Source organism: Panthera tigris, chromosome B1 (assembly GCF_018350195.1).
Source record: "Panthera tigris isolate Pti1 chromosome B1, P.tigris_Pti1_mat1.1, whole genome shotgun sequence".
NCBI classification, from domain to species: Eukaryota; Metazoa; Chordata; class Mammalia; order Carnivora; family Felidae; genus Panthera; species Panthera tigris.
In genome coordinates, this window is record NC_056663.1 from 8,946,006 (window position 1) to 8,969,305 (window position 23,300).

The 23,300-nt window shown below is 42.6% G+C and overlaps 1 protein-coding gene and 1 long non-coding RNA gene across 3 annotated transcripts; one reads left to right on the forward strand and one right to left on the reverse strand.

The window, feature by feature from the left end:
- The first annotated feature begins 310 nt into the window (after positions 1-310).
- Positions 311-12,045, forward strand: LOC122237831. Of its 2 annotated transcripts, none has more exons than XR_006216478.1 (3): positions 311-444; positions 9,559-9,726; positions 11,942-12,045. It is a non-coding gene; the product is annotated as an uncharacterized LOC122237831 (long non-coding RNA). The 2 variants fall into 2 exon arrangements; XR_006216479.1 differs by having other exon boundaries at positions 9,559-9,711.
- On the reverse strand, positions 9,418-19,950 carry AGA (aspartylglucosaminidase). The gene is made up of 9 exons (XM_042982908.1): positions 19,769-19,950; positions 17,810-17,963; positions 16,932-17,044; positions 15,525-15,637; positions 13,977-14,091; positions 12,944-13,019; positions 11,993-12,100; positions 11,154-11,287; positions 9,418-9,681 (listed from the first exon to the last, which is right to left on the reverse strand). Exons 1-9 carry the CDS (start codon positions 19,893-19,895, stop codon positions 9,581-9,583), a joined length of 1,041 nt encoding a protein of 346 aa, XP_042838842.1. The 5' UTR covers positions 19,896-19,950; the 3' UTR covers positions 9,418-9,580.
- Between the last annotated feature and the right edge of the window lie 3,350 nt (positions 19,951-23,300).

The window sequence follows — 23,300 nt, forward strand, 5'->3', positions numbered from 1 at the left end:
AAGAGTAATAATCCCTAGTAAGTGGCTTTAGGTTCTATAATCACAATTCAAAATATAGATTTGTCCTCTGTGCCTCCAAATATCAGAATCAGAGATTGAGTGAATTTATTTTCCATGTCTGTAATTTTGTATACAAATTAAATTTTTAGAAGCCTAGTGCTATGAACCGAATGTGTCATCCTCCTGTTACAATCCGTATGTTGAAATCCAGTCCCCAATTGAATGGAATTGGAAAGTTGAACCTTGTGGAAGTAACCAGGATTAGATGAGGTCGTGAAGGTTCCACTCAGAGTCACAAGAGAGCGTGGTTCTACTCTTCTGTCCTCCCTGTGAGAGGACAGCAGGAAGCCTGCCATCTGGAAACCAGGGAGCGGGGCATCACCAGATCCTGGATCTGTGGGCACCTTCTCCTTGAACTTCCTACCTTCCAGAAATGAGAAACAGGTACTTGTTAAGCCACCCATTCTAGGGTTTTTCGTTACGGTGGCCTGAACTATAACCCCTAGTAACCCACCAAGAACATGGAATATTGACCGAACAGCATAATTTGTTAAGAGAATGTGGACACTTGGGGTTATCAGTTTACCTGAGATCTAATTTCTTGAGAATCTCGTGAAGATATTGGAGGTTATCTGGTGTCATATCTGATTTAGAATTTGTGAACCTTATAATTTACTGATACTGCTGAAGAAGGGGAAGGAAATGAAATACCTGATTCCCGAAGAGCAAAATTAACTGTAGCGGTTGCAGGATAAGCCTGGATGTCAGAGGTAGAGACAGGTGACATGTGCCTGACACTGACTAGCTATGTGGCCTTCTCTCTGAATTATGACTCACTTCTCTCTTAAGCTCAGACTCTTCATCTCCAAAATATGGGAGATCGACTTGGGGATCTCATTCGTGTATTTCATTTTTAAAACTAGAATCCTGCAAACCATGTTTTATATTTACAAAGTGAACTCTAATGAGCTCTCATATATTATCAAAAAGACAGAGAGAGAGGTAGAGCTGAATAGAAATACTTTTTAAAGATTCTAGCAGGGGAAGGCTTATCATGGAAGCATCCGTGGTCTTCCTTTGTCCTATTTCCACACCCAGTGGTGGTTACTTCCACGTCATTAAGGGGGAGTGATATTTCTGCCTCTTCTATGATTGATCAGGTTTAGATGATGCAGGTTTTGTGTCTGTCACTGTACTTAAATCACTGCAGTCATATTATAGCTTCTTTCTTGGTTACTTATAAACATTTATGCCTTTGTTTCTCGTTTAATTTCCTACCGACAGTGTTCCGATTTTCTGCTTTGTGAGATGAGACTGTTCATCTCCCTCTCCTTTATTTGATCTTTCTTCCCCTTTCCATTGCCCATCTTCTGGTATTTCTATTTAATCGTACTTTTACCCATGTATGCAAGTATACAGTTAGTCTAGTCTTTAACCATATTAAATTTGTGTGTGGTTCCAGAAGTTGACATGATGATTCCAACCCTAACACTAGCTTCTCTAGTTCTGCGCACACGTTCATTCAAGGTGTGTAGTGTGTGTGTGTGTGTGTGTGTGTGTGTGTGTGTGTTGTGTTGTGGAAGGAAAAGCTAAGGCTTAAATGATTCTAATAGCTGAAAATCAACAACAGTGCTTGCGTAATTCCATTGTCATGTGGGGAGGCAGATCAGAGGGCAACAGAGGTAAGCCTAAGGCATCGGCCTTATGGCCTCCTTCTCCCTTTTAAACGAGGCTTCCTTTTATTCTGCCCTGCTTGGCAGGCTGGGAATGGGGTGTGTGTGTGCGTGGCAGGGAGCTTGCGGAGGGGTCTATATAGGTCCGCTTGTTTTTAACTCTACATTTCGCGGGTGCGCTGTCGTTCCTGACATTTCTGATTTCTTCCTCTTTTTAGAGTTTTGGGAGCACGCCAGTCCTACACCACATCTGCGTATAACCTCCTTCACTCTACATCTTTTGGCATCACTCTTCCGTCTTCCAAATTTCCAAAACCTCTTCCACTTGTCCCCTTGCGTTTCCTTTGATGCTATGGGCTTCCTTCTCTTCCTCTTCCTTTTTAAAGTCATTTTAAAGTAGTAGAGGGAGAGGAAATGAGCATCTTGACTTGTAAGCTCCTGAAAAGGTCTTAAACATGAAGGGGGCATGAGAAGCCAGTCTTTGAATACCAGGCAGCAATTGAGAAATAAACCAGTCACCCGTAAGTGAAATTTCACACGTTAAGTAAGCGGGCTCAGGAACACATTTCGTTGAGGCGCTTCCTGCCCCGGGTTTCTTTACCTGTAGGGAGGATGCAGTGGGGACGAGGAAGGGAAGTGTGCAGGTGTGCACGAGTGCCATCTTGGCTGTCCCAGGCAGGGAGCTGGCGCCACACCTGTGTGTTCGTGCAGTTTCTAGCAGCATATGGAGGACAAGGGAATCAGGGTGTAAGGAGCCCAGTAGGACACAAATGGTGGCCGGTGAGACTACGTGACCTCTATCAGATACACTTGCCCAAAGATACTCTTCAGAATCTAATTTCTTGCTCCAGTCTAGGTAACAGTGATAATCCCAGCCAACATTTACTGAGCACCTTCTGCGTGTGGCACTAAATACTTTTTGACGAGTCCCCCAAAACAGTCCTGTGAGGTAGTTACTATTGTCCTCGTTCCCTTTTTACAGGCACAAAGAAGGTAAGTTAATTGCTCAACAGCCTGCAGCTAATAAGTGATAGAGGCAGAGTGTGAATGCAAACAGTCCGGTTCCAGAGTTCTTCTAAAATGGTGTGTGTGTGTGTGTGTGTGTGCACGCACGCGCGCGTGCTGCATATGCTACAGGATCTCAAAATGCTTCTGGCCAATGGTGTGCTAGTAAACAGTTTCTCCAGAGGGAAAAACAAGTCCTAATTAGTAGTGTTTGCTGACAGGTGTGGTATGCCTGCTCCCACCATGGCTGATTGCAAGGTATTAATGATCGAACAGTTGGCCCCACTGGTAAAAGTAGGACCCAATATATTGCTTTAGCCTCACTAGAACTGAATTGAGGGAGCTTCGATTGTCTGATATTACTTTTATTCTGAACTCATCTTTGGTTTAATTTTCATTTGGCCTTAATTACAATGAGCAGAACAAAATAGGAAGGCAAATGATTTTGGTTTTACTTAGGAGTGGAGAGTATTTTGACACTGATGGTGGTGAAGGGTTTTACCTAAGTTAGAAAAAAATAGAGATAGGTTGCTAGCAATTGGAAGGGACTCTGTTTTTCTACATCCACGCTTAGATCTGATTTTCTCATAAATATTATGTCACCATCCACATTATAGGAACCACATTTTAATTAAAGAAAATAAATGAGCAGCTACATCTAATGCAGCATAGAAAGGTCCCAAGTTCACATCAGTTTATCCATTTTTTCGTGCACGGTCCGTGCATTAGAACTATAAATAACTTCCTGTCCCTTTAACTCAGAAGCAAATAAGTGTGATCGTGGCAGCTTTAAGTTCCATTCTATCCATTTACTTTAAAAAGATCTTTTTTAACATTAATTTTTGAGAGACAGAGCATGAGTGGGGGAGAGGCAGAGAGAGGGAGACATAGAATCCAAAGCAGGCTCCAGGCTCTGAGCTCTCAGCACAGAACCCAACGCAGGGCTCAAACTCATGGACCTGAGCTGAAGTCGGATGTGTAACTGACTGAGCCACCCAGGTGTCCCCCATTATATTCATTTTTTATTTTGATTATTTTATTCTTCAAATGGGTGTGCACTCCATTGGCACATTGCTGGCTGAGCCTGGGTTGGTAGGAAAACATCATATGGCACATATGAACCAGAAGCAATTATATTTTTTTGTAGACCTCGTTATCTCATTTTAACTTCTTAAGACAGGGGTTGGAATTATACTGAGTAATCATAAACAGCATAATATTCAAGAAAACAAGTAAAAATTTTAAATATGTCTTTTTGGAAGCTTTTTCAAAGGTCTAGGATTCTTTTTTAAAAATCCCAGTAAAATGACATAAATAGGTCTTAATTTATCTTCATAATTAGCATCCAATTAAGATATATATTTATATGTCACCAGTTTTTATTCAAATGAATTTAATGAAACTGTTAAGATACTAAATGACTTCAATTATGTCCATAGCTCCAAATTCAATCACCAAGCATCAGATGTAATGACACTTTAAAAAGGAGTTCAACAAGGAAAAATGATGGGCTTGAAAAGTATATTATACTCCGTATAATATCTCAATTAAAATACATTATGCCTATTTGCCTTCTGAAACCAAAAGCAATCACTTGAGTAAATGCTGGTGTTGGAAATAGACATGTTTTTTTGTTTGTGTGTATATAGTGTACATGTGTATTTCTAGCAACTTTAGGGCAGTATCCTAGAAAAGTACTTCAAGATCTATAACAATTTTAACAGGGAAGGACTCTTGAAGTATCATTTATCCATTATTTGGTATGTGTTATTTAGTTGTACGCCTTGTTATAATTTGAATTATATTAGTTACCATCCCTTTGATTGTTTTCTTTAAAAAAATGATAATATCTAGGGTTGTAGACGAGATTCCTGAGTAAAATTTGATTATTTCATTTAAAGAAATGATAATATCTAGGGTTTCAGATGGGATTCCTGAATAGAATAAGGAATCTTTTTGAAATTTTATCACAATCACTTTAACATTTTTTGTGTGAACAGCTTCAGACGGTTGTCTTTGGCCTTTGTAAAACAATTCTTTAGAGTCTGCATTTGTGAAACCACATTCCTTGTCCTTATCTTCAACTTAACTGCAGGTCTATAATCATTTACCTCAAATAGACAACAGACAGGGAATAATAACAAAATAAGGGATTTCCTACTAATAACTGTTGACAGTGCCAAGAATTGTGAAGAGTTGGAGATCTCATCCTACTTGACGGATAACAAGGTAGCCTGCTAATTTCATGGAAGCTGGCAGAAGACAAGAGATACTGGGTCAGAGACAAAGGACTTGCTTGCTTATTCAACACAGCAAACAGCATGATCTTCCTATTCAGGTCCCTCCTAGGTCCAGTGAGGGTACAGAGCAGTGGGCTCGGGTGGGCACAGCACACAGTAAGGCTGCATCACAACCGAGGAAACTCAAGCTCAGGAAACCCACATTTTTATAATGAGGTTGCAAGCAAATCTGCCTAACATTTGCCTTAAAAAAAAAAAAAAAAAAAAAAAAGAGATTCTTTTTATTATGCTGGACAGCAAGCAAACTGCCCCTTGCCTGGGAAAGGGATACTATCTCAATCAAGGTTTTGCTTTAGAAACGTTGAAAAGAATAGTCCAGAACAGAAGCCAGTGCTATGCCTGCCTGAGAGGGTTGTAGTCAGTGCATGTAAAATATCAAAACTCAGAATACTCGTATTATCTTCCTTAATCAGCTTTTGGTAGAATAAAATGACACCACACATAAAATTGTTCAGTATTGTTCAATGCTGAATCAATGCAGGCTATTATTTATTTATTTTTTAATGTTTATTGTTTTTAAAAAAAATTTTCGTAACATTATTATTTTTTTTTTTTTTTTTTGAGAGACAGAGACGGAACACAAGCAGGGGAGGGGCAGAGAGAGAGAGGCAGACATAGAATCCGAAGCAGGCTCCAGGCTCTGAGCTGTCAGCACAGAGCCCGACGCGGGGCTCGAACTCACAGACCTCGAGATCGTGACCTGGCTGAAGTCGGACGCTTAACCGACTGCGCCACCCAGGCGCCCCTGCCTTTAACTTTTTGATTAATTTCTAACCAATAATCTTTCTAGGTATTTTTTGTCTGTTTTTTTTAACTCCTTTTGTCTTTTAAACAGTTCATTTGTAGTAAGTTTAATAACCTCCATAAAACTTTTCAACTACTTAGGCATATTTTACATATCAGAAGAAGGTAGTTTGTTCTGGGTCACAGTAACAAAGGCTTATTTCTGTCTGTCTTTCTATATCTATCTATCTATCTATCTATCATCTATCTATATTTATGAGTGCCAGGTGGGAGGGACAGAGAGAGAATCTGAAGCAGATCCCACATGGGCTCAATCTACAGGTGAGATCATGACCTGAGCTGAAATCTAGTTGGATGCGTAACCAACTGAGCTACCCAGGTGCCCCTGCTGCCCCATTATTTAAAAAAAAAAAAAAAAAAATTATTCCAGGGATTAATCAAAGTAAATAAATGAAGATGCAATTACCAACATCTTTATTACCTAGTTGTGGCTAAGGTTTTCCTCTTTACCTGTCGTGCTAAAAAATACCAAACAGCTGAGTCTTGTTCATCTAGGGTAACAATCAAGAAACTTTGACACTGTTGACACCACAATGCTTTGTTTTTCTGATGGCTGTTTTTAAACTGAGCTAAGATAATACCCCAATTAAAGCCCAGGAAACTCCTTTGTTATGTTAGAAACCTTACCGGAAAGGAAAGCTGAAAGACAAGAGCGGAAGAGGCAGGAACAGAATGAGGTGGTGGGAAGGGTGTGTGTAACTCTTTGTATCCACACAGTATAGAAAACCTGACTAACGAAATCCAAGTGGCAGCGTTAATGTTCTCAGAAACACTTAAAGGTGACTAGTCGTGCGTGTGCTAGGACAATTTATTTTCTCCGAAGTAGTAATAGACAGTAATAGGCAAGGAATAGAACATTTTCTGTGGGGTCAAAGACAAAACAAAAACAAAAAGCCAACCTGGCAGAATGGAGAGGAAAGTGTTGCGGTCTGATCTTACCTTGACCCCAAGCACCTGATAGCCTCGCACCTACACAGAGGCACAGCCAGGATAGATGTGACGCAAACCCCCGACTACTGTTTGCCATAAAAAGTTAGGTCGTGATGAATGTTTCCAGGGTTGCCGTCCCACGCACTTTCTCGCTTTCACCAAGTTTTACCAGTTCTAAGTTCCATTTATGATTGGCTCACGATTCTCTCTTCAAACTGTGCTATTGCACTAGTTTCCCACGTGTCTTCCCTGCGAACCCCAGGGAACGCTGCTAACCAGAAGCTCATCATCAAAGAGGTGAGCTCCCTCTGTGCACATCACCAGGGACAACAAAGCATTTCTAGCTTTTCAAAAGAAAAGATAACACATCTGCAGCATTGAGATAATACGGTATTCAAATCTAGAACCTAAAAATAGTGTTTCCAAAGCTAATTCCATTTCTGTCTTTCTACATGAGATATACAGGGAAATTATTTCCATCAGGAAGAAGAAAAGTGAAAGAGTAAATATATATTTTTTAAATATTTATCTCTGAGACAGAGAGAGAGAGAGAGAGAGAGAATGGTGCCAGGTGCAGAGAGGGAGACAGAGGATCCGAGGCGGGCTCTGTGCAGAGCCTGACATGGGGCTTGAACTCACAAACCATGAGATCATGATCTGAGCCCAAGTCAGAAGCTCAACCAACTGAGCCACCCAGGTGCCCCGAAAAAATACTTTTTAAAAACATAAGTGGGTTGTTTTTATCAGCTAAACTCCTAATTTGCTGGGGAAAGATAGGTCATAAAGACTTCCCATTTTTCTGCTGGTAGCACCTGGGTGCCTAAAGTGTGAACAGATAGCCACCACACAAAACGGGGGCCCCACCTTAACATAAACATTCTGCAAGTTTGAATCTGGTATCCTTTCCCTGTTCCAAGGCTCAATGTCAGGTTTACACAAATCCACATACCTCATGAGAACCGTCAAAAGTTAAGATTTTCTCTTCTGGTCTGTGAGTATAAAGCTGTAGGATTCTTAGTTTACAAGTTCCCATTAGTCGCTGCTAATTCCAGATTTCCGACTTTGATTTGTAAAGACTCTGATTTGATGGGCTAGTGTCCCATGAAAAGGAGGTATTTGCAGAATGACCTCCAAAGGCCAAAGCTGCCTTAAGACCGAAGAAAAAGGCTGCCAAGTCCAGCTTGACAAGAAATGGTTTATTGAGGAGACTTAGGGACAGACGCGTATCTTGGGAAGCTGCAAGATAAGCAGAGGTTCACAACCTCACCTCCTGTAAAACTGCTTTTTACAGCCCTAGTGGCTGGGGGAATCACCCAGAAGGAAATGTTTAAGCATCGTGGTCCCATCTCCAGAGCAGATCAAGGATGTTTTGCCCCAAGGATGTACTTTAAGGTGTGACTATACCAAAAAAAATGTGTGTGTGTTTGTGTGTGTGTTGGGGGGGGGGGGGCTGGGGCTGTGTTCCAGAAGTCTTCGGGTCACACACAGGTCCTCAAGGCAGATCGGTTCAAGATGCCGTTAGGTTCTCACAGCTCGAGCTGAGGGTGTTTGTGAAGAGGTTCTCCAGGCAATTATACAGGCCAGGTCACAAGTGACCTGAAAGCATCTGAAAACTATAGGTTTCTAGCCCTAAGTAAGTTATAAAGAACACTGCATATTACGATGAGTGCAGAAAAAGATCAGAGCAGATATACTACGCTTTGAGAAGAATATTGTACATACAGGTTTAAGAATGACTCCCGATGTAAAAGATGATTTTGAAGGAAATGATGCTAGAAAGGCACGTGTGCACCTCTCGTTGCCAGATAGTTGACTGAATGCTGAAGAAAACAATACCAAGCTAGACGCCATTGTAGTGCCTATTTCTTTTGTTGTTATTTTTGAGAGAGAGAGAGAGAGAGAGAGAGACCAAGCAGGGGAGGGGTAGGAAGAGAGGGAGACACTGAATCCGAAGCAGGCTCCAGGCTCCGAGCTGTCAGCAGAGAGCCCGACGTGGGGTTCGAACTCACGAACTGTGAGTTGATGACCTGAGTCACAGTCAGCTGCTCATCCGAGATACCCAGCCGCTCCATTGCCTGTTTCTAAGTGCCACCACCAACCTCTACACATGAGATTCGTAACACCATAGTATCAATCAAGTGCCAGAAAACATTTTCAGAACAAATTATCATACTAGATATCAGTAGCTAAAAGATCAGAGATTTTTCTGGAGAAAAAACTTCACGCGCCAAGAACTCCATCAGAGGGGGGAAAGGAAAAGAAAAAGAAACAAAATTAACACAATTGCTCATCAGAAGACCGCCCAACATTTTCGAATACATGCAAAAATCAACTTTATTATTAACAGCATTGTTCCCTCTTCCAGTCAGTAGGGAGCATTATGTAAAACTGATAATCAGTGAGAAGAGACCCATCACTGTAAGGTAATGAAAGTGAATCCGGACTAATCATGCTGTGATTCATTGTTAGGTTGTTCTTAGAGTCTAAAAACTTGGGTATGCTAATTACTGTAAGTGTCCAAACACCCATTAGTCCTTTTGGCCTCAATATGTCACTATGGAAATTAATCCCCAAAGTTGCAATGTCTTGAAACACTAGCAGAGATCCAAGTATCACTTAAAATTTAAACATACAGAAAATACACACACACACACATTCATGTTCAGGGCATATACAAAGCTTAGATAAAAAGATCATCAAAAACGTTTCCGATGTAGAAACCGCAAGTGCTAATTCAGCGCACATTTATTTTTGTGCTTCTCTTACACACAGAAGGTAGGATACACGAGGCACGTGAGAGGAGGACGGTGCGTGACCTCTTCAGCCTTTGTTTCTTCTTTAAACAGAGATGTTGACAGACGAGAAGGATTAGATGCAGTCTACTTTTTCTTCACTCGGCTGATTTTTTAGAGAATTATAAACCATGAAACTAAACTGAGTAAATGTTGCAAGTTTACCGCAAGCGGCACCTGGGGCCAAGAAGAGAGAAAGTTATCCGGGTAAACAGAACGCACGTGAGTACGGTCAATACACGCGTAGCTTCCTCGCCTTGCTGCTGGCGATGGCGAACCCAACGCGAACAGAGCCACGCAGAAGCATGCTTTGTGCACGGACTAGCTGGCGGTCCGTGAGAGAAAGCCATCTCTTTGAACCTCAGAATACAGGCTGATCTGGGACTCTAGGCACGCACGCGGTCATTGCTACCACTACTTTGTTTTCATATCCTTTTCTTGGCAAAAAATAATTTTTTTAGGCAAGGGCTTCACATTTTATTTCCCTAGCCACTAGGACGTGACCATGATCCATTCCTAATCCTCCCCTCCCCTTTCTCCCTGTTCTTTCCTACTTTTCTACTCCCACGCAAAGCCAGACGAGCTCTTTGTTAAGACACTCTGTGTCTAATCCAGTTAGCCTCACTGACGCGGTTCCCTGCTGCCCTACCAGCCACACACCCCTATGGCAATAGGGGGCTTCTTCCCCGTCACCGCCCCCCCCCCTTCCGCAAACACCTTGCAGGGGCCTCTTCTAATGCCAATAATTTAAGGAACGAGTCAATTTTAAATTCATCTCCCATTATATAATTGTCATTTTTACATCTTGTTAAATCCAACTCTGAGCCTTCTACGGTTTCTTTCTTAACACCGAATCAATCAAACCGACTTACTTTAAATGTAAAGCCTTCTCCCCCGCCCGCCCATAACGTCTATTGACTTTGGTATCTCAGTACTTAAAAAAGAATAAGGAATTCCTCAAACAAGTTTTTCAAATACAGAACTGTGGGAAGGAAAAGATCAAAGAACAATAATAAGCAGTCTAACCTAATAAGTTATATTGATCAGTAAGCTGTATCTCTTCCCCATCTGAAAATGCACTAATGAGAAGCAGCAGTGGTTGATCTTGAAACACTTTGAAACGGTGATAGGCTCATATAGAAAGTAAATGAAGCAAAGGACATGCCTCAAATGCCGTGCAAAAATAATTCTGCCAACTTCTTTGGTTTACTAATTAGTAATACATTTTGTACTGTGGAGCCCCAAGAAGGTCTAAATGACTGAGACATTAATATAATGAATGGAAAAGAAGCAGGGAAGATAATTTGTCCCTATCGACCTCGAATTAATAAAAGCATCTGACTAGAGTTAGCCCATCTCAGCATGTACTGGAGCTGAAGCTAAACCTGATGTAGGACCAATGTCAAAGATAAGAATTAAGAGCCAAAGAGTAGGTCATAACCACTAGCAGTCAACCAAAGGGGGGGTTTAGGTATATTTAAGGACTCTGGGGGTCTTGACGGATCAACAATTAACATTTACCTGGTGCCTGCCCGATACGGTCCCTGTTTCCATTGTATTGCAGCAAAAATCCACCAGAGTATTTTTTAGCGTATGTTTGCAACAACATTTACAAGTTCACACAAATACGAATTCCACATAAAACTTACCATAACTTCCGGTCACGTTGGCACATATCACAGCCCCAAAGAAGTTTGGAAAATACTTCTGAATTCTTGAAACCACTTTCCGGCAAGCTACGGTCGGATCTTCTCCTCCTCTCATATACTCTACAGCCTGGTAGCTGGTTTAAACAGAGGCAAAACGTAAGCATCACAGAACAAAGTCCAAGGGTGTTAGCGTGAAGTTAAGACACCTAAAACCATCCGAGCTGTCACATGTGTGATGTAATACATAAAGAAAAGTTGGTAGCACCTGTGAAAGCATCAACACGAAAGGAAGTAAACCTTGACCCCATGTCTGTCTTTTCAGCTAATCTGTCCCTCAATTTCAGATGAGGACTATTATCTTTGGCTCTGGCTGAGTAACTGCTACCCAGTAACAACAGCCAGAAGTGATAAAAAAAAAAAAGAGGTTCTATTTAAACAGGAAATGGGGCTACAATCAGTGGGGGAAATACTGGGCATGTGCAAAACATCCAGTCGTAATGATCATCTTTCAGTAATTAATTGCACACCGTGACTGACTTCCCCGCTTTTATCGCCAATTATCACCCTTCCTTTACTCAGTGGCCTTGCATAAATTATTTAAATGCATCATAAGTGTTCTCATCTGTGAAGTAAAGCAAGAAATATTCTATTTCAGAGGACAATGATTACTTAATTTAAATTATCATCAAAAATGATAGGTGGAGAGTGTGGAGGTAGGATTTCTAAGCAGGGCTGGTACCCACAAAATCAGACTGCGTGGCACAAACCATTACTTTCTGTCTTGACAGACAACATCTCCCCTAAGGATCTCCAAGGGTCAGAGATGTGAGGACTCACACCTTGGTAGAAAGCGCATCAGGATGTCCCCATCCCCAGTGGCCGCGGCTGCTCCTGCGGTATCATCGGCATAGGCACCAGCTCCAGGTATCGGTGAATCTCCGACTCGACTGTGTGAGGGCACAGCACAGTGATTTAGGACAGGAGACCGAGCGTGCATGCACACACTGTTTTATGAGAGGTTTCCACAATAGGGGCTGTTTCTAATTCGCCACTCAGGATCGTTTTAAGTAAATTCTTCATCAGAACACACAGATCAAAGATTTTCATTAGTTTTTCAGCTAAGGTTTCCATAAACCTAATTATGTAAGAATTGGATACCAGTTGGCTAAATATGAGGATGGCACAGATTTACAGTGACTGTTCAATTATTACTATCCTTTATCATCAGATTTCTGGATTATCTCAATAGGTTCAAAGTGGTTTTCCTCGTCTATAATCTACTCCTGCTTTCTATCTGACGTGCCAAAATTTTACCAAGGTTTTTCCTTGTAATAAACCTTCAGTGTTTTTCTGCTATTTTAAAACAAAATCCAGAAATCTTTAAAGTGACTCAGGACTCTCTGAAATCTGGCTCCGGTCCTCCTCCCAGGTACCCGACATTCATGCTATTTCTCTCCCCTCCAGGGGGAGCCCTGAACTCCAGCGTGTACTACTCAAGCTCCCTTCCCCTCCTGAGGCTCAGGCTCAGCCCCCAGCATCTCTCTGCTGGTCTCCCCAACTGCCTGCCCTGCTTACTCAGGCACCACTCCCATCCCTGAGCTCCTAGCACTAACTGTGACGCCCACTCCTGTGGCACTTAGCACGTACTAATTTATTTTCATTCACATTTACTTATCTCAGCTGTGAGGGTAGGGTTGTGCTTTATGTTTTGCATCTCCCGTTAGCACCTTGCACATATTGGTTTACACTCAATACATATTTGCGAGATCTGTTCTTTTCGAAACACTAACCCATGTATTTTGAATTTTATACCATTTGTAGATGTACCAGCAGCAGTACGCCCCATCTTATGGACTACAACCATGCCTAGAAGTTAAAAAAAAAAAAAAATCATTGTATCAACTCTGAGGTTTACCTCAAGTATAAAGAAATAATTGAGCTGTTGGTAATATAAATATCCTCATTCATTAATTTCAGGTAGAAGAAAATAGGAAGCTCAGGAATACTGAAACTTATACTGGCTGTGTCATTTGTACTGTTTCAGAACCCAGTGTCAGCATCATTTGGTAGACTTTCCATATCCTTACTCTTCAAGTTACTCAGTTACCTTTCAAAGGTAATTCCAAAAAAAAAAAAAAAAAATCACTGATATAGAATAAGGGAAATTTTCAACATTATAGCTCAGATATGGCAAACAACATAAAATTATTAAAGAACTAACTACACATCAAATAGGGGCACCTGAGTAGCTCAGTCAGAAGAACATGTGACTCTTGATCCAAAGGTCCTGATTTCGAGCCCCATGTTGGGTAAAGAGATTACTTAAGTAAATGAATAAATAAAAACTACAAAAAACCCAACTAAATATCAAATAAAGATTTAAATATCTACAAGTGGATAATCACTAGATGTTAGGAGCCCTGTATAAAGTAATTTACCAAAATGTAAATAGATGTGATGAAAAGAATGTGTGTGCACGCTTATTTAGCAGTTAAAACAGTTAAAATCACCATCTGGCACTGTAAATAGGGATAAAGAAGTTAAGAACTACAGGAAGGCAATTAAAAATGGCCAAACTTTGGGGCACCTTAGGGGCTCAGTCAGTTAAGCCTCCAACTCTTGATTTCAGCTCAGGTCATGAGCCCAGGGTCGTGGGATTGAGACCTGCATTGGGCTCTGAGCTGAGTGTGGGGCCTGCTTAAAATTCTTTATCTCTATCCCTCTGCCTCCTCCCCGGCTCACATGGTCTCTCTCTCTAAAGTAAAACTAAAAAAAAAAAAAGGCTGAACTTTAACCCTAAAAGTTATATAAAAGGCAAATTACCAATTGTATCATGACTGTAATTATCTCCTGTTTCTTTATAGGTAGGACCATCTTGCTTTAAGATACTAGGTGGTTTGTAAGGTCCACAGTATTTTGAAGGATCTGGCACAACATTCTGCAAACAAGATTTAAGTTTTATTTTTTAGGAAAGTTCATTTTAGAAATTGGCAAGCAGTTCCATACAATGACTAAACATGAGCAAGAAACCAAAGGGTGTCTGGTAACAGAAAGCTATGAATTAAAAACCAAAGATTAGCTGAGTCTTATGTGAACAGATAGATATAATTCTATTGAATACCTAGTCTTATCTCAGAATTACATAACGTAGAATAATAGACATCTATGTCTGGAAACGATCCCTGATTTTTCTCCTTCTATGGCTAAAGTTCTCAGCACAGTGGCAGATACAAATGAAGATTTTTTTTTTTGTTAGATCTTAATCCTCAAAGGAATCAGGTACACAGCCCTACCTTTAAATTTCAGAATTTGTTCCCTGGCCAATGAAGAATTCTGAGATTTAAAGGAAAATCTATTTTAAAAAACTTCTTTATTTCTGGGGCTCCTGGCAGCTCAGACGGTTAAGCATCTGACTCTCGATTCCAGCTTAGGTCACGATCTCCTGGTCGTGAGATCAAGCCCTGCATCCAGCTCCATGCTGATAGTGTGGAGCTTGCTTAGGATTCTCTCTCTCTTTCTCTCTCTCAAATAAATAAATTAACTTTAAATTAAAAAAAAACCAAAACCCTTCTTTATTTCAAAGCTAGGTTTGTGTGAACATATTCTAAGTTGTACTTGTCGATTCCTCTGTGGATCACAAAGACACAAGAAAATAATCCAAATCCATTAATTTAGGTTGTATATGTGGATTAGTATTTGATCAAGAAACCTACTACCTATGTCTTACTCATTAGCACACTTAGTGCCTCCCCTGACCTGGTTTTATCCATTTGCCGCTTTTAGATGCTAACTAAGCCCAGAGACTCCTTAGTTACTCAAACGTAATTAGGATTTGGAGGAAGAAACAGATGAGACCAAGGCAGGCCACAGAAGGGTTCTGGATGGCAAAGAAAACCTGATTTATGCTCAAAGTCCCAGTGGTTTAAGGATAAATTATCCCAGCAGTAACACACTAGACACCAAATAGTATAGATCCAGTCAAATAAGGGTAAGATAAGGGGTATACTCCACAGAGACAAAATGTAAGACATATTCTAGATGAATGATTTCCAAACTTTGATTTTTTTTACACTTGGAACCTTCTGTCACAAGGAAATACAAGCAGAGCAGGTCTGACTGAGGACGCCCCCTCTTCCTGCGGCACATCCGTCAGTTTGAAAGCTACTGCGAGGAACCAGGAGTTTTCCACCAGAGATGTGCATGAGAAGCAGCTAAGGAACGTTCATGAACATCCATGCCCAGAGAGTCACCTTCAGTCACTGTTTCTAAAGTGCAGCCAGGGTGATAACCAGCACCTTAGGCAACAGAGGACAGACAGGATGTCACTGAGTATTTTCCAATGATCTGCTTGTAAGAATTATGTCTACATACCCTCCAGTAATTTGGCTGGCAATTCCGAGCAAGCCAATCTGAATGAAGGGCTCGGGAAGTATTGGTAGATAAATCCTCACTGATAAAGCCCATACTCTCAGCAAACTTGGTGGCTGGAGATTAGGAAGAGAAGGAAAATGTACATTAGTTAAGCACGGTTTTCTAAAGAAAACACATGTACGTGGAGTGTTCTCGGTTAGCGGTCTCTTAAGTGGGGTATACCATCCTGGGTCGCACAAAGACTTTCAGAGCAATATTTAGATGGGAACGGTGTTAAGGCAGTTTCAACTGATCTTCTTGACACCCTGGGGTGCGTATGGTGACAGTTCTCTGTTCCACCCCCTTCACAATCCCCCTTCCTGTACATCACAAAAGGGAAAGCACCCCGCTCACCGACACAGAATCTTCCTGTTCTAACTAGGGCGCCATACCCAGTGTTGAGACCCCACACAAGGGGCCAACTGGATTCTATGCATGAGTAACAAACAGACCTTTTTGTTTGTCAGGCAGTTTTTAATTCTGGATTTCGGCACAATTGAAGGACACCTACTGGAGTTATTAGCTAATACAACATTAAAAACCGTATTTTGGGGGGCACCTGGGTGGTTCAGTCAGTTAAGCATCCGACTTTGGCTCAGGTCATGATCTCACAGTCCATGAGTTCGAGCCCCATGTCCAGCTCTGTGCTGACAGCTCAGGGCTGGAGCCTGCTTTGGATTCTGTGTCTCCCTCTCTCTCTGCCCCTCCCTCCCCCCCTCAAAAATAAACATTAAAAAAATATATTAAAAAAGTATTTTGGGGGTGCCTGGGTGGCTCAGTTGGTTAAGCATCTGACTCTTGATTTCAGCTCAAGTCATGATCTCAAAGTGCATGAGTTTGAGCCCCACATCGGGCTCTGTGCTGACAGCGTGGAACCTTCTTTGGATTCTGTCTCCCTTTCTCTCTACCCCTCCCCTACTTGCTCTCTATATCTCATCAAAATAAAAAAAATAAACTTAAAAAAATGTTTAAAAATTTTTTTTAAAGTATATTTGATTATAGATCATGGTATGATTTTTGGCATATAACTTGGAAGACGTTCAAGCAAGGGACAAAAATACGCTGGTGCTCATCTTTTGATGTTAAGAATGCTCTGCGCTCTGTGCAACTAGTTCAGGAGGAGAAATGATGTTGACTCATATTTCCATCCAGCAATTATCTCCCCACAGATAATGAACTCATTTTTAAAACCCTATTTTACAGATGAAAAAAGCGTGAATTTAGAAGTAACTTATCTGATGGTAAATAGATGTTAAGCAAAACAGCTAGAATTTGACCTTGCGTTGGCTTTTATCTACTATTTTATATTTTCACAGTGAGGAATATAGACAAAGGACTAGATAAAGTTCCAGTGTAGCTAAAATATACCTGACTCTCCCACTAAAAGCGTGTGTGCTGTATGTTCCAGAACTTTCCGTGCCACACCAATAGCGTTTTTAATTCGTCTGAGACCTCCCACTGCTCCTACGTTCATTGTAGTGCTGCAAGAAAAGAAGCACAGTAAGATTTATTAAGGTACTTTCTCAGGTTCACAGATAAAAACTACATTGATTTACTCCAAGCAATAGCTTTGTAGGATAAACTCCACTGTCTTAACGTAAAGATGATACCACATCCATGAAGTGCATACAAATTCCCATGATCAGATAAATTAAGGAACAAATAGCAAATCAACCTACAGCATACTCCAACAGCACCACAATTCAAAGTTCCTCGTAGCTTTTTTGTTGTTGTTACTTTTGAGATAGTGGAAGCGGGGGAGGGGCAGAGAGCGAGGGGGACAGAGGATCCAAAGGGGGATCTGCACTGACAGCCCCAAGCCCCATGTGGGGCTTGACCTCACAAACTGCGAGATTATGACCTCAGCCAAAGTGAGACACTCAACTGAGCCGCTCAGGTGCGCCCCCCACCCCCGATTTTTAAACATGGCTTCTAAAGAGTTTTAAGGCTTCAGGTCATGCAAACCACACCGTACATAGAAGTCAGTTAAGTGATTGTTTACCACGTCAGAGACGTATTTCTGTAGTGTGGGATTTTATGTGTTCTAAGGAGACTACTGCATCCATGTGAAATTTCTATTATTCTAATGACTTTCTCTTAACTTGTGTTTGGAAAGGCTGGGTACCATAAGCTAGGGGTTCTGACCTGATGAAACTTACATATTCGTCCGTCTTGCTCTCAATAAAAGCAAGTAGATCCGTAGAAGACTGCTCAGTGTGACTCAACATGGGGTGAAGATTTCTTACCCGTCCATGATCATGGCATCCAGTGTGGTCTCTCCAAGTTCATCAGGACTCCCTCCAAAGCCCACGGTACCGTCACACTGTTCCCTCTCACACACAGCACAGCCCTGCTCAACTGCATCCAAGGGAGAGCCTCCAGATGCTAACGTCCTCCACGCTGTTAATCAAATCCCAGGAGTGCTGGTTTATATATTGATTTTTTTTTCCAATGCCAAATGCAACAAACCAGAAATGTTTTGAGCACTCATCTAAAAAAATATTTTCATGTTTACCCTTAAACAGAATTTTACTTTATTAAATGAGTGATACAAATTGTATAATGCAACTATTTACTGTGAAGAATTTAAACACTATTGATGTAAAGTGAGGGTTTTTTATTTTTTACCTACTAATATTTCTATGCTGTGTAAGAAATGTCTTCTCTCCTTCAATTTTATAATTGAAGCCACTAAAAGGCAGTTAAATTGAAAGTTCATTAAACCACGGGCTTATAAATTTCTTCTGTATCATTAGATTATTAAAAATATACACAATGAGGACTTTTATTAAGGTAACATCAATCATGGCAAGTCTCAATAACCACTTCCTAACAGCAAATAATTACAATGTGGGCTTCACAGCGTTTAATCCATTTAATCTGCACAATAGCTTTTCAGGTAAGTACTGTACAATTAGTCTCCTCACTTTAAGTCGGAGCAAACAGACCCAGACAGGTTAAGGAACTTGTTCAAGGTCACACAACTGGAACAGGATTCAAAAGCCATTTGGGCACTGCTTTGTTCTCTGGAGCCCGGAACCTTGGCAAGGGGTGGGGGAGATCTTTGGTGGTCAATGTCTTACTAATAAAAACAGAACTCTTTGAAGGGAAGGCGCTACTATGGGTCATTTTTAAGTATTAACCACTGGACCTACAGAATTGAAAGTGTCTTTCAAGAAGTTCCCCCTTTCACTACAGAGAACCTTTATATGTCCCCTGCGCTGGCCACTGCACTTTTTCTCTCATCATGGCTTCGAGGCCGGGAATTTCTTTCTCACAGCCTGTTTCCGCCTTTTCTGAATCAGATGCACTGCCTCTAACACCCAAACTTATGTCCGCCAAGCTCTGGAGCCACTTCTGCCCCAGTGAGTTGTACCAGCAGCCTCAGACGGGGGGAGGGGGGGAAGGAGTCGGAAATTACTCTTGGGGTAGTAGGTCTTGGAATGAATGAGGCAAACATATGCAATCCAATGAATAAATGACAAGTTCATGGCATGGACAGGATTGAATGAAAGCACAGTAGATAGGCACCTCACGCAGACTGGGCATTAAGAGCAATAAATCGCGAAAGAGGTGATAGCTTAGTGGTTCTCCATCTTAGCTGCAAATCAAAATCACTTAGAAAGCTTTAAAGGAAACAAAACAAATGTCTTGTTGCCAGCAGTTAAATCAAAATCTCAGGAGGCAGGGCTCAGGCACGGGAAGTTCCACAGATGATTTTAATGGCCAACCAGGATTGAAACTCTACAGCAGGTGGCAAATACAGAACGTCAGCACAGAACAACAAAGTAAATGTAAAAAGGGTCTGTATGGGAAATTAATAGCCGTTTGCAAAGCTGCACTTGAGCTCATGGTATTGGGGAGATCCGAGGGGCTAGAAAGGTGAAGTAGAACAGTAGACAAGAGACAGCCCCCCCCCCCCTCCCCGTGACAGCAGTATGGATGTCAGGCAAGACCGCGTAGGCGCCCGTGGAGGAGTCCCAGCAGAAAGGCCCTAACTGCTGCGGGTCAGGCAGCAGCAGGGTGGAAAGCATGGGGGCGCGGGGCTGAACAGAGGCGGAATGCGAAGTGAGGACGTAAAAAGCGGCCGCGGCAGGGAGGACTCCGTAAGGGTCCAGTGCAAGAGGCGCAGCGGTGAGGCTCCGGTCCCCGCCCAGGGGTCAGCCCGCCGGCCGCAGCCCCCGCCCCCGGCCGCCGCCGCGCACCTGCTTCGGTCGCGTTCCTAAAGGGCCAAGTGTTGAGGACCAGGGGCAGAGGGCTGGAGCTGCGCGCGAGGCCTGGAACGAGCAGGAGCGGCACTAGGAGCAGAGGAAGGCTCCACTTCCGCGCCATGGCCGCGCGCCCGGCGGAGAGAGGCCGGGGCGGCCGCTGAGCCCGCGGGGCCGCGCTCGCGGAACTCGTGATCGGCCGCGCCCCGCCTCCCGCCGCCGGGCTCGGCGGCTCCCTCGGGGGCGCGGTCAGGGCTCCCTCTGGTCTCGCGAGATTGGCCGCCGCGGGACCGCCGAAGCCGCCCAAGCCGCGGCACCCCCGGAGGTTCCTGGCCTGGGGGCGCTGTGGCTCGGTGCTCGGGGACCCTTCAGGTGCTCCGGGGTTTGTGTTTTCTTGGAGTTGACCGAATGATTGCCGTCCCCGTTGGTAAAGGCAGACTGAGTCCTGTGTTGAGAAATCAGTATGAAATTTACGCAGCCCGCGGTTGCGTGACCCTGGGAACATTTTCATTGGCTTTAACCTTATTATTTACATTAAAAGCTGAAGTCGACAAATTTCCAAGTTCAAAATGTACTCCAGGATCCCTGGCCTCAGAGATCTGCGGAGGCTATGGCCTAGGGGTGAATCACGCTTGCTGAGAACCACAGCTCTTTGCAGGATGTGCTGTCGTGATAAGTCGCTGAGCCGGAAGAAGCGGAGACACGAGGGTTCACCGAAGTGCACCCTCCCCGGGGTTCAGGGCAAGAAGGGCTCCCGTTTCTAGTGTCTTCCACCTTGTGCCTGACACCTTTAAGTGCTAAATGCATGTTTGAATAAAGGTGGAATGGAGACTTGCCATTGTTAAAAGAGAAACTGAAAATAGTAAAGATTTTGAAAACTATTTTTAAGTTTTCACGCTTTTTAAGTTTTCAAGCTATTTTACGCTATAAAATATATTGTTGAAAAGTTCATTGGTAAAGTTTTACTTACATCTTTTTAATAGGGGAGGCTTGGGGGATTGATAAAAGGGATAGGCGGCCTTTGAATTGTTTCTGGAGCCGCATTTCTTGTCAAGACTTAATTTGTAAGACAGGTACAGCTGTATTTAATTCCTCAAAGACTTGGGTTGCATCCCGAATGATGTCACTTGGCTGACCCACGCATTCAAATCTATTACGGCCACTTTGCATGTTTATATCAGGGAGAATATTTTCGGTTGAGATGGAAATCAAAGCATTCCTGTCTTCTAGCTTTAGAGCTGTGTGTCTTTGCAATGTTTTAGTAAATCCTTCTACAAGGGCATCAGAATGTTTTTTCTTTCCCTTTGGGTACGTAGCTTCATTTTAGCTTAGGGGACAAGGCCTTAAAAAGTTTTTTTTTTTTTTTTCAGTTTATTTATTTTGTGAGAAAGAGAAGGCTTGCAGGCACTTGCAAGCATGAGCGGGGGAGGGGCTGAGAGAGAGGAAGGGGCTCAGCACAGAGCCCAAAGCAGGGTGCACACCCAGGAACCGAACCATGAGATGGTGACCTGAGCCAAGACCGAGAGTCGGATGCTTTACCTACTGAGCCACCCAGGCGCCCCACCTAAAAAAGTTTTTATCAAACTCTATCAATTTCCAATTTGGCCACCTTCTGACGTTAAAAAGCATCCTTTTGAATATCTTGTCAGGCTTCAGGTGAGACAAATAGTAAATGCTCCCTGAAGGTATGGAACAACCCTTTGCATTTAAGAGGCATCCTCAGAGAAGGTTTAAAAGTTCCTACCCTACCAAGAGCAGAGCCACTCTCAAAGATAACCGGAAGAAATAAACAATTTTCCTGAGGGCCGACAGCAATCAGCACCACAGGCACAAATGGAGTGCAGTCCGCATTTCTGCATGGCCATATTTCTGGGCGCCCAATCCTGACAGGTGCCAAGCCAAGTTCTCCAGACACAAAATGAGACAAAGGAGAATGCAACAGCTGTCCCTGGGAGAAAAAGGATTGACAGCCAGAGGGCACCTAAAAGCAAATTCATGTGTCGCAATTCAAAGATCTAATTCTTCAAATGTTTTTTGCCTGCCAATCTGAATTTGGAAAGGAAGGGACAGAGTGGACTTTTACCTTCCTCTCTGAACCAGACACCCCAGACGGAGATCTGGGAGAGGTGACCCTGGTAAGAATTCTTGCCATTTGCCAGCTTCTGCCAGTTTCCCCAGGATCCTGTGTGTAGGCTGCAGAAGGAGTGGGGTGTCCTGCAAGTCTCCTCCTGGTCCCCAGAAACTGTAGAGGAGGAAAAATAATTTTCCTTCCCGCCTTATGGTAGTGTTTCACCAAGACCCCTTTTATTCTAGGGCACTTCCTAAAATGGGTAAGTTTATCTAAAGTGATTTAAAGTTCTCCATTGTGGCCACTGTAATTCAAGATTAGTTTTGGTAAGTTTAACCTGCTTGTTGAGACTTAAAATTTTACTCACCCTCACCTCACGCTGGACCTGGTCCAGCTTATGCCAGACCCAGGGCACTCCGGCCAGTTTAGGACCTGGCTCAGTTTCCGACTCAGACCCGGTCCGGTTTCACAGGAGCACCTGGCCCGGTTTCCGAGTCGGACCCGGCCCAGTTTCTAAGGAGCACCCATCCTGGTTTTTAAGCCAGAACCCATCCAGCTTCTAGGTCAGACCTGAGTGGGAAAAACAAACATGAAGTCTGAAAGTTCCTAATGCAAATGCTGCCAATCCCAGCAGGACCCAGCGAGCACCCCCAGACCAAATACGATTTCTTTTGTTTAACTGGCATTTAGCCAGCAGCCATCAAATGATGTCAGGGAGGGGGCGGTCCAGAAATGTACAAAGCAGCAAAAAGAAATCAATTTGAGATTCAGAAATTTCTACAGGAATTATAAAGAGTAGGCCAGCTACGTATAATGCCTTTTAAAGCAAGCACTTAGAATTTCCTCAACTATCTTAAATGGGAATTAAAAATAAAGTTGTCCACCTACTTTGAGCTGTCTAAACTTTACATGTTTATAAACATGGTCCATCACAGGGCTGTGAGATTTATGAATGTCTTAAAACATCAGCCTCAAGTCTTACCAAGGCGACAGCCTGAAATGGAGCCTTAAGTGATATTACAAATAGAGATCTCCTGTGCGGGGTGGGGAAGGGGAGGGGGTTCATCAGGCTACAGGCCCCCCTCCATTTCCTCTAAACTTCATGGCTTTCAATTTATCAGTCTCAGAGGGATGAAGAGTTGAGTCTCTCCTGATAGCATTTGAAGCTGTGGTTCCACAGAGGATTTAACGCTGGAGTTGCAGGGAGTCTCGGTATTTCAAATCTGAGGCTTAAAAAACTAAGCCATCCCCTCCGGCTCTTGCACTGATGCTGTGAAATCCATTTGAGAAACATGCCCATGTTTGGCTCCTTGTTTAAAGCTGTAAGCGTGACTTGGCATTGAAATAATAATTTCTTTTTCAGAAACTCCCTGCTGAACCTGGGTTATCTAAATACAAGTTATTTGTTTGATTGGCATTTGCCCTTGTCAGTTTCGCAAACTAGAAGCAGCGGTTGTTGCT